This window comes from Triticum dicoccoides, chromosome 4B (genome assembly GCF_002162155.2).
Source record: "Triticum dicoccoides isolate Atlit2015 ecotype Zavitan chromosome 4B, WEW_v2.0, whole genome shotgun sequence".
In the NCBI taxonomy this organism is placed as follows: domain Eukaryota; kingdom Viridiplantae; phylum Streptophyta; class Magnoliopsida; order Poales; family Poaceae; genus Triticum; species Triticum dicoccoides.
Window position 1 is genome coordinate 41,449,340 of NC_041387.1, and position 11,327 is coordinate 41,460,666.

General features: G+C 45.0%; 1 protein-coding gene and 1 long non-coding RNA gene across 10 annotated transcripts; one reads left to right on the forward strand and one right to left on the reverse strand.

Moving 5' to 3' along the window:
* Nucleotides 1-1,223: 1,223 nt before the first annotated feature.
* On the reverse strand, nucleotides 1,224-2,270 carry LOC119293300. Its single transcript, XM_037571815.1, has 3 exons — nucleotides 1,956-2,270; nucleotides 1,729-1,856; nucleotides 1,224-1,609 (listed from the first exon to the last, which is right to left on the reverse strand). The coding sequence occupies exons 1-3, from the start codon at nucleotides 2,243-2,245 to the stop codon at nucleotides 1,530-1,532; spliced, it is 498 nt and encodes a 165-aa protein (XP_037427712.1). The 5' UTR covers nucleotides 2,246-2,270; the 3' UTR covers nucleotides 1,224-1,529.
* Nucleotides 2,271-3,208: 938 nt separating this feature from the next.
* Nucleotides 3,209-10,102, forward strand: LOC119294875. Of its 9 annotated transcripts, XR_005143590.1 has the most exons (8): nucleotides 3,209-3,774; nucleotides 4,630-6,419; nucleotides 6,510-6,684; nucleotides 7,343-7,468; nucleotides 7,541-7,625; nucleotides 7,790-7,915; nucleotides 8,903-9,083; nucleotides 9,580-10,102. It is a non-coding gene; the product is annotated as an uncharacterized LOC119294875 (long non-coding RNA). The 9 variants fall into 9 exon arrangements; XR_005143589.1 differs by having other exon boundaries at nucleotides 7,343-7,625; XR_005143585.1 differs by having other exon boundaries at nucleotides 7,541-7,915.
* The last annotated feature ends 1,225 nt before the right edge of the window (nucleotides 10,103-11,327 follow it).

Genomic DNA, 11,327 nt, shown 5'->3' on the forward strand with positions numbered 1-11,327 from the left:
CGCACCTCCTCGTCGTGCGCCCACTGGGTCCGTAGAACCGCCGACACTGGCCGGTGCGGATCCAGGTGCCAGTGGTGCGGCAGCGTGGCGTCGGGGTAGGGCAGCGGCTGCCTGTACTCCCAGTGCCACCACGCTTGGTGCACAGAGATGTGCAAACGCCGATGACATGTGCGGACACGCACCGACGGCGGAGGAGGGGGAGGAGCACGGGAGGATGAGGCGTCGGGGTGCACTTGCCCTTACTAGTGCCGAAGAAGCCCATTGTTTGCTAGGATTTGATGGTGTCGCCGGCAAAGAAGCACAAGGGGGTGGTGGGGGGCAGATGTGAACGGAAGTGGATGAGACTAGGCCCCGTCGCAAGCGTGGTTAAAAATGAACGCTTCCACTGGTTGACTATAGACCCACTGTGGTTAAAAATGGACACTTTCATTGGTTAACTATGGACCCGTTGTGGTTAAAAATGGACGCTTTCCACTGGTTAACTATGGACCCGTTCATGGAATACGATTCACTTTCAAGATGCCTTGATGGTGAAATGGTAGACACGCGAGACTCAAAATCTCGTGCTGAAGAGCATGGAGATTCGAGTCCTCTTCAAGGCATAATATGGAGAATGCTCATTCAATGAGCATTCCCCGTAGAAGTATTCCGGAAATCTGGGCCTGGCGCTCTCCTCTATGTTCTGAGGTCCTTCCGTTGTGGTTAAAAGTGGACGCTTTCACTGGTTGACTATTGGACCCGCTGTCGGTAGTCGTCATAAATTAGACGACAGGCGATAGTAGGATGGCCGGAAATGGATCGGCGCAATTTTGCCGGAAATAGATCGGCGCAGACGCAATTTGGGTATGGGTAGGCGGAATTTTGCCAAAAATGGATCGGCAGAGACGCAATTTGGGTTTGGGTCGACACGTTGGGCCTTCACGCCCCATGAGGGTGTTGCTTGTTTCGCGGCTGTTCGAAGCACTAAGAGCGTGGCGGGGACAACTTCAGTGAGCGACGGTCTGGTTGATCCGCCGTTGGCGGCATTGTTTCCTTTCATGCTCTCTTTTTTCTTGGGGGCGCGGTTGTGCCGTTGGCGCCCTAGCATTGGATCGGTTGTACCAGCAGTTGCTATAAGTTGCTATATTAATATAGCGAGGCGCAAGGCTGTTTCAAGAGATATAGGCACAGCCATGTAAACATTTTGATTATTGACAAAACACAGAAATGTCGGCACAGCCGGATCCTTGGTAAAACATTTATTGTAGCGAATTTCTCCTCGTACACAAGCATGAAGGGCACAAGGAAAAAAAATCATCATAAAGGGCACGAGAAAAAAAATCATCACGCACATCTAAGCTTCTTCAAGAAGAAAAGAAGCTTACTAGTAATTTTACATCACAGCGAACTTCAGCAGCAGGCTAGCAGTAGGAACAGAAGCAGCCGGACACCTCATGGCATGGCAACCAAACAAAGCAAACTAAACACTGAACATCTACTACGATCCAAATTGTTGATCTCCACCTAGCGATCTAGCCATTTTATCAATCTCAGGTCGCGTGCTTGTCGTCCTTGAGATGGCGCGCCTTCTCCTTCTCCTTCACCTCCGATCCCTGCGACTTGTCATACTCTGCACACACGAAAACCCCGATCAATTCACCACTCGCACCATGCCACCATCACAGATCGAATCCTAAGATTGTTCAAAATACAGATATATTCAGAGCTAGCGACAGACAAATAGGTTACCAGGATGGTCGGGGTGCACTTCGGTCCCAGGGTTGAGCACCGGGTCGTTCTGGCCGTAGACCCCTCCGAACCCCTCCTCGTCGGACCTCGTCGAGTACCCCTCGCCGAACGAGTGGGTCATCACGTCCCTGCGCCACGCCAAGACACCAGACACCGTCAAGTTTCCGGCCATCTCTTCCGCATATTTCGAAAGAGAGGGGAGGAGAGCTTGGTGGAAAGGAAGTTACCCGTGAGCAGTAGTGGTCTTGTGCACGTCGTCGCCCTGCTGCTCCCCCGCCGGCGCGTGGGGCTTGTGCTGCTGCTGCTGCTTGCTCGGGTCCATGCCGACGCCCTGGTCGCCCGGCACCGGCGCGGCGGCGTTCGACGTCGCGGAGACGCTCCTCCTCCCTGCGTGCGCCGCGGCTGCGGGTGCCGCTAGTCCTCCTGCTGCGGCGCCGCCGCGTGTCTTCCCGCCGAACCGGCCGAGCGTGAAGCCGAGTGCTGTGCTGCCGCTGGTAGCGAGCCTGAGCGAGTACATGAGAGGATACAGCTCGTCTGAAGACGGCGGTGGCTTCAGAGCGTCCGGCTGGGGCAAGGTTATAAGCGGTCGCTGTGTTTGCGGTGGCGCGTCGCGAGAGCGGCACGTAGGGAGGTCGCCTCGAAAGACCGGAGGCTCGTGGCGCGCGCGCGTAGGCGCCGCTTACACGCGCCGCTCTGGGACGGGTGAAAAGTGTGGCTGTGCCACCGTGACTCGTTGCATGCGCAGAGCAAAGCAGGCAGGCAAAGGCCAAAGGATAGGGACGTGTGCGTCTTCCAAAGAAAAATGGATTGGGACGCGTTGCGCCCTCGGTGTTTCTCCTTGGGAGGTTTCAAGACGGTGACACGTCTCGATTTTGCTCGTCAAACAACGAATGTCACGGTTTTGCACCCTTTTCTACGAGGACGAGCAAGACCAGGTGTGAGCCTTGCATTTTTAGGCCTGTTTGATTCATAAGTTCTATTAATTTTTTTAGTCTCAATTAAAAAGTTGCTAGTGCCTAAAAAGTTTCTATTTGTTTGGTTTTTGGGATTAAACATAGACTAAAAAATCATGTTACAACTAAAAGTCCTAAAAAGACTCTTTCTTAGGGTCTTCTTTCATAAGTCTAAAATGCCCAATTTAAGTCCCTATAAATTCCTCATCTAAACTCCTAATGTCTCAGTTGGTAGGCCGCGTTCCGGATTTTATTTTCGTCCCACCATTTTCGTCCGGTTTATTTTCGTCCTCAATCCCACCTCCCACTTCCCCGTACCAAAAAGAAAACCAACCAAATCTAAACTCCTAATGTCTTAGTTGGTAGGTCGCGTTTCGGATTTTATTTTCGTCCCATCATTTTCATCCGGTTTATTTTCGTCTTCAATCCCACCTCCCACTTCCCCGTACCAAAAAGAAAACCAACCAAAACCACGTAAAAATGGAGCGATGCCTCCAGTCCTCGCACGCCTCGCACTCGCATGCCTCAATGAAAAAAGACCAGCGAAAAAAGACCTACGAAAGAAAAAACAACGACAAAAAATCAGGCGACTCGCACGCACGAGCGAGGCCTATCCCGTCGCCACCGCCCGACACCGCCAGCCCCGGCCTCCTCCCTGGCTCCCAGCGCCGCCCGCCCCCCATCTCCTCCTGCGATCCTGGCGTCGCCCCGCCCCACCTTCTCCCTCACTTCCGGCGCTACCTATCGATCCCCTCGACGACACAGAGCCGCCGTCCTCTCGTGCGATCTCGCAGCCGCATCCGCCAACGCCGATCCGGGCAGACGCGGCCGTCGTGGATCACGAGGATCCGGATGATGGGGGCGTGGAGATGGCCATGGATCTGTTACAACGACGACGGCGCCGGATCCGCACCCGCAACATCTGGATGGAGGCCGGCGACGAACCCTAGCCTAGCCGTCAGCATCGGGATCCAACCCCTTCTCTCGGTGTTGGGGCAAGGCGTATGGGGGTGCTTGTTGCGGCGGTGGACCTCGACCCGGCGACATCTGCAGCATCTCCCTCCCGTCGGGCTGCAGGACCTGTACGCCCAAGGTACGCCTCCTCCTTCCTTTCCCCTCCCTACCAAGACTGCAGCTTGCTGATGTGTCGATTAGTGGTAGTGATGGATCTAGGATGAGGATAAACTGGCGAATAATCCATCTTGAACTGGCCTGCATGTTTGGTTGAGCATATATACGCAGTGTGATTAAATCTCACTAGCAGTCTACACAACAGTTGATGGGAGTTTGAAAATAACAGCAACAACAGCTATCTAATCCTCCCGCCTAGCCTGCATGTGAGGAACGAATCAAGCCCTTGTGTCTGTCTCTCTCAATGTGTAAAGCAAGAGCAATCTCTCCCGCCTAGCCTAGGATACATCACCCGTCATGGATCAGCATCCCCAGGACGCCGCCGCCGCTGCCGTGGATCCACTGCCACGCACAGCTCGGGCCCAAGCTATGTGCGCCCTTTGTCTGGATGTCGATCGGGGGCGACGTGAGGAGGGACAAGGTAGAGAAAGGGGGTCAGGTAAGCGCCGCAGTAGAGGTGAGTGAAGGGGCCGGGGTTGCGTCGCCGCCGAGATGCGCAAGGGAATCAGAGCTGTGCAAAGCGGATTCATCAGAGCACTTCGCTCCCGCTGCCTTTGGCCTGATGCTTAGATGGATTGATGCGTAAGTTTGAATCCTTTCATTTTTCACTTCTCTAATGGGTGGCTGATGGCTTAATGCTTTGATGGATCGATGCATGCTAGAACTGGCTGATATGTGCGTGTGTGTGCACATTTTTTTCTTTTCATTTTTGCAGAGATTGGTTCAGCTTCTCTGTTTATGGATTTCTTCTTTCTTCTGTCTGTGTTTGTCACCCTGTTGCTGAATGATCTGGTGATTTTTTTTTCTTTGTGTGCAGGGATGTGATGTATGCACCTCATGGTACACATAGGGTTTTGATTTGCTTTCCTTGACTGCAGAAGATGTTATTATGGTGAGCCAGGTCATGGTACACAGGCTAACTAAACAAGCTTCTGTTGTTTTATTGTTGGTCGTTCCCGTCCACTGCTGCCAACAGTCAATTTTCTGCAGGGTTTTTATTTCTTTCTCTTCCATCGAAAGCTCCTTTTTGCCACTGATTAATTAGTTGATGCATGTGGAGATTTTCGATACTAGGAGAACCAAGTTTAAACATGTGCAATTCCATCTATCTAGCATCAATGTCGGGTGAGGTTAGACTACAAGAAAGACTAGATATTAAGCTTGTTCATTCTATCTACACCTTTTGAATCTGAAGTGACTACTGTTGTAAATAATGCTACTTGAGTACCTGGTTGATTGGTTTTGTTTATTGTGGCATTGAGTAGCCTACTACATTAGTGGTGTCAGCTATATTTTGTAAGTTTGTTATCGATTCAATTTAGTTATTTGTGTGTGTGATTGAAAAATAATGGTTTACATATGAATTGCTACAGTTTTATATAATACTCTTTGATCTGTGCTGCTAGGTCTGCTACTGCGTGCATGACAACATGAGGTGTCGCAATCGGTGCGGTATGCTGGTGATAGATGTTCTCGATTGTGATGCCCAAGCCTGTCTGCCGCAATTGTGTGTTCGTTACTGCTGAGGTTAGAAAAAGCATACATCAATTTTTCTCCTGCAATTGTACGGTCGTTTCTGCTTTAGTTTAGAAAAACATAAAACTGAGTTATTTTTGCCTTTGGCAGACAGTCATCCTACTTCGTAGTAATCTGTGCCTTTCGTATTTGCATACTAATCACGAGCCTTTTCTTCATAATGCTAAATTTTGAATTGCTTTGGCTCTATAATTTGTTTGAACTGATCTTTTAAGAATTTCAGATAAGCGCATCCAGATCTTTTGACCCTTCCACGAAAAGGTGTAACATGGTAAATTTGTCGCAACAAGCAGCATGGCATTCTTGATAGCTTTTCTCCCTATTATGACTTGCATCTTTCTACCTTGCCCCAAATTAAATTTGATTGGGACTGTTTGATTGAATGTCAAATAAATATCAACTTTATCTCTGATCGATTCATGGAAATGGAAACTGAATAATATTCTGATTATTACTTGCATGCTATATTCACTGTTTTTGATTTAACAACTTGCAAGTGTTTCTTTTAATCCGCAGAAAAAGGACTCACGGGTGGACATCTGCTATAAATTACCTAGGCCTGGTCATCTGCGTGAGTTGCATCTGTCATTTTTCTTCCCAGGTAGAACATTAGTTTTGATTAAAAACAAGGTAGAACATTAGTGTTCTCCACAGTTTGATGGGAACACTTTGACTTTCTGTAACCCCTAGATTTGGTATTTCCTGATGATTGCTTGCGGTTCTTCTTACTTTCTGGTATAAATAGAGAAAAATGAGGATATTGTAGTTATTTTAGAATGTTCAAGATTTAGGTGTCCATACTGTGCTAACTATGGTCTGAATTGTTTTGCGGAATCATGATGTCATGTCGTGATTACACAATTCCAAGCTGTGGTTCAGAAGCACACTTCGCTAAAATACACATAATGGTTTTTTTTGGGTTTTCTTCTCACAATATATGTACGTAAATCATGTAATTTGCAACCTTGGTAAGTGCACCTCGAGCTGGCTGAAACATGCCTGTTCCAATCATGAACGGACATGAAGGCAGCCGGTGGGATTTACTATTGCGTCTCGACCTACTCGGAGCAGGTACGATGAATCCCTTGCACTCTCACTTCTCAACTTGATTTGGTGTGCCTTTTGTGTTGATTTTGGTGTGATTTACTTTTTTACTTGTAGGAGAGGCCAGGCTGTGGCAGCCGCGGTCGTGGCGTCGTGCATGTGGCATCGACGCAGGTGAGAATACATCCATGGCAGTCTCGTGGGCCGAGCGTCAAGGTGATGGTAGCCGACCCTCCACGCCCCCTCTAGGGATGGGAAGTGGCGGGCAGAGTACCTCCCCCGCGCATGTCAGGTTGCTGATCCACCCCTAATTCCATTATACACTGCTACATCTTATCTGTCATCTACTCACAACATTGCAAGATGTGGCATGTCCTAAGACGATGAGATTACAAAGATTGAGGTGACAGAATCTAGCTGTGTCATGGGCAAGCCGGTTGGCAACATTGTGACATGACATCAGTCGTGTGCGTTAAAATCACGAACGACGGCGCTTGCTTTCATAACCTAATATACTTCTCCCACATGGAAATTAAACAAGTATGGTTGTTTATAACTGTATGCACTGGACATGTGTTCTCTCTCAGTAATGTGCATGTTTGCTCCATTACTCATTTACCCATTCTGGTAATTTTTTCTCTGAGTTTTTAGTCCACAAACCAATGTTTAGTCTCTGGAAGAAAGTCAAGGTATTATGACGTGTGTGTGTGTGTCTATATATAAACCAAGAGATATATATGTCTCATATCCTATAGATTTTGGTCTGCCTTTTTCTTTGCTTACGGAGATGCACCTGATTAGTTTGTTTCACCTGTTTGATAAATAGTATTTTTCACAATATAATTTTATTTCATTGTGTCTACTCAACGAATTGCTTGTGAGTGTGTGTTTTCACAAATGGTGCAGAATAAACTCCCAACTAAATCGTTGGATATGTATATAATTTGCAGAGTTGCAAACACTTTCAATTTCAACTGTGTGGTGATCAGGACATTCTGTGTTGCTTGGACAACCGAGCTAAGACGGCGATGCCACCACCTACTTGTATCTGTACAGGACCTCCGGTGATTATTTCTGTGAGTGCATAAATATATATCCTCTGCTCTTCAAATGGTAGTGTTTGAGGTTTTCATTTCTCCCCCTTCCAGTTCTGCTGAGCACCTTCAATTCCCCTTTCCCCAGCTCGAAGGAATTGGCGCCTCCGTTAGTGACCCCGAGTAGTGATGCAATGATGTATTGTTTGATCTTCTCCAAAGATTTTCAAATAGTTATACTTTGATTCAGAGCTCGTTGTGTTTTACTGTATATGCAGTTTGTTCTTATGAATTTCTCCGAGTAGGTAGATCCTTTAGGGTTACTAACTTACTGTGAACAAATGTTTTGTCTTGTTCATGTAGTTTCCAAAAATGAAGAAGCTTGTCGTTCAACCGATGACAAAACACCTAGAGTACGTGCAAAAATTACTACTTCCTCATTTACAGCAAACTCATTGATACGACAAAGGCAAAATTTTGGGTGGCAAGGTATATGATTAGATCATGTGTAATCTTCTAGATGCATTTTTCTATTCTTCCATTGTGTTCTTTAGACATGCCTCTTTTTGTTATTTTACATCAGTTAACTGAAGTTCATATTATTCCTTTATCTGATTGTAGCTTCAAAGTTTGATTACAGCAGAGTCATTGATACAACATACACAGTTTGTGAATTTACCTACTACTACGAGTTACGTCATATAGCAATGTTTTCTTGCCTAGAAAAATATTACATGAAAGGCCTAATGTCTTGTGAATGTGTATAGTAGCTACGAGTAGGTGGTCAAACTGTACACCTTTAAAGCATGAATAAGGTGCTAGCTTATGTGCTGCAGTTGCTTTGCATTGTTCAGATGCAATGTGTTTTCACTCAGCGGGAGCACTTCTTCTGATTATTTATAATTTTTAGTTTGCTTCTTATAATTTTAAGACAATTTTTGCGACTTGGAATGTATAGCATCCCCCTTTTCTCACTGGAAATGACATGTAAGAACAAACCAGTTCCAGTTCTGGCATAGTTCTGATGGTTGAAGTGTATGTCTATATGATTTAGTATATGCATGGGAGTACCCGCTAAACGATGAAGCATATTGTGTCGTGTTAGCTCCATCTAGCTTTATTATCTTGAATTCTGTATCTAGCTTTTGTATGTTGTATTCCCTTTCACCGCGTCTACATACTTGATGAAGCTTTTTTCTGATTGCAAAGTATGTGCAAGTCAGTAGTGAACACTCTATATCGTTGTTCCAGAAAAGCAAGATTCAGCAATTTCCGCAACATTTCATGTCCGTTCCATGTAGTAATTTTTGCGGAATTATATTGATGATTTCCTTTTACCTTCATATTTGCTTAGTTTTCTTATAGCAAACACAAAAAGCTTTGTGTCTTGAAGCATTGATAGAAGCGAACATAATTCATGATACAAGCCTAATACTCTGAAAATATTTTTACGGTTCACTATTCCTACGAGGGGAGTGAGTGGAGACAGCCATGAGTGGCTCAACATGTCGAGCAGCGGCCGCCTATGAGGGGAGTGAGTGGAGACGCGCAAATATGTGTGGTGGAGGGGCAACGGAAGCTTGAACGGAAGATTCGTCGCCAACATCGAAGAAATCTATGGCCTGATCGACCCTAAAGCTCCTGCATGGACGCGAAGGTGTGTCATTATTAAGAAGTCCAGTCTTTGGAAACTCAGCATGCTAGGAAATTCTCTCTCGACAATTTTGTATGTACTTGGGAGCATTCCTAATTTCTGTCAACACGAATGATATCTGGATTATTTATATAGCTACCATGCACTGAACAAATTGTTGGATTAATGTAACACTCCTGAATAGATTGGTGTGTGGGCCATGTCATTTCGTTTGGTTTACACTACCATAATCATTTTGTCAGTGTCTGATCTATTAATACTTATTTGAGAGAAAATGCTTCCAAAATGTTATCTTGACAGCAACATTGTAGCTATTTTTCTCCGGCATGTATGATAAGCATAGGTGTCAATTTTGGATACATGATAGATTGTTAGCTGTTTTGATTCCATATTTTAATGACTATTGAGAATTATGATGGGCTTGCATTAGAGGACTAGATTGTTGCAAATGGTTATGGTGTGAATCTGATTCATACTAAAGGGACTCTTGTGGTTGCAGGTGACCGGGGGCAGATTGCCGACATTTGCCACACTATGGGCAATCTATGTGATGATCTGCTCTCCGCAATCGAAGCCAGGAATGAGCGGCAAGATCTCTTCGGGAATGGCTGATGAGGAAGAATTGACTGCGGGGGAATGGTGGATCTAGGTGGAGTTCGCTTTAGCCAGTGAGGGACGAGCTTTAGTTGTGTAGGGGAAGGGAAGCCACATGCATGAGTCAGACATAATAAATCGGCTCGAAAATGACTCTGTTAGTCCAGAATCTCGTCTTGGACGACCCATATGGTGGTCTGACATTCGATCCGGTGTGAAAGTGCCTCACATAGTCATGTTTCATGGACTTCAGATGTGGGCCATATTCACTGTTCAAAAGAAGCATACATAGATTATTAGTGGCCTATGTGTGTTGGGCTGTAAATCCCGGGGCAACTTGATGGGAGGGATAACGAGCACACATGTGCTCCAACACATAATAGAGTGCATATAACATGGCTTTCTCACGACTTTATGCCACTAATAAGAAGTCCTTTCATTTTAGATCATGAGTTGATGAAATTTATTCCTCAATATATATGATAATTTAGGATGTAACCAAATTTCTCATTTTTGACTTTAAACAAATCGTACTACATTCTTAGATAAATGTGCTTTGAATAAACTATTTTTTATCATAGGCATATTTAAACAGTTGATCAAGTCTTCGGTCAGCATCACATGTTCATTCGATGGAATGTGACTATGTCACAATCTTGGTGCAAAAGTTTACTTTGAAAACTAATTGTATAGACAGATGTCACCCTGAATTTTTATCTCACACGGCGTTTGGTATCCTTTTATGGGGCACATATAAGTTATCTATTACTCCATCCGTTTCCAAATATTTGTCTTTCTTGACATTTCAAATGAACTATGACATACGGATGTATGTAGACATATTTTAGAGTGTAGATTGACTCGTTTTGTTTCATATGTAGGCACTTGTTGAAATCTCTAAAAAGACAAATATTTGGGAACGGAGGGAGTACAATCTATGAGATGGCCAACTGGAGAAGTCATGGGACGTGGGTGAATAAAACATGAAGAAGAAAGAATCGTGGGAGAGGGAGGGGGAGAGGAAGATGAGGAGATTCATTTATCTACCACATCACTAGCATGAAATATCTTCACATGTAAATAGTTCCCTATACATTTTTGTTAACGTATTTCTCGGTGTACATATACTTTGTTAGCCCGTGGCAACGCACGGGCATTGTACTAGTGTTTATTTAGATAGGACTAAAAAGAATTTTTTAAGTCCCTACATCAATAAGTCCATGTAAACAAACACCCCCTTAGTTTCAAAATGCTCTTCTGTCTCGCGCTGAAGCCAGCAAGCATATGAGGCCGGCCCACACACGGGGAAGCACATGCCTGTTTCCTGTTTCGTTTTCTTTTCATGTTTTTTTTCTTTTCTATTTATGTTTGTACTTTAAAATATTCTAAATACATATTACAAAAAACACTCTTAAAAAACACACAAGTATTTGACAAAATGTTGAATAAGTATTAAAAATTGTTGAACAAGAATTTGGAAAATGTTAGATAAGTATATTTTTTTTTGGACAAGTGGTGGCGCCAGCGACGCCTTGTATTAATTTCAGGTACAGATTACAGAAAGGATTTGGCAGTCCTTAATACATAAGTTACCTAGCTTTGTAAGCGTAGGACAGTGACCTCCTGCATGTTCTACTTTACAACAAACAAATT

Coding starts and splice junctions, on each gene's coding strand:
- LOC119293300 (XM_037571815.1), bottom strand. CDS start 2,245: ATGTACTCGCTCAGGCTCGCTACCAGCGGCAGCACAGCACTCGGCTTC. Junction 1,857..1,955: donor AAGACCACTACTGCTCACGG/GTAACTTCCTTT, acceptor GGCGTGGCGCAG/GGACGTGATGACCCACTCGT. Junction 1,610..1,728: donor AGTGCACCCCGACCATCCTG/GTAACCTATTTG, acceptor TCGTGTGTGCAG/AGTATGACAAGTCGCAGGGA.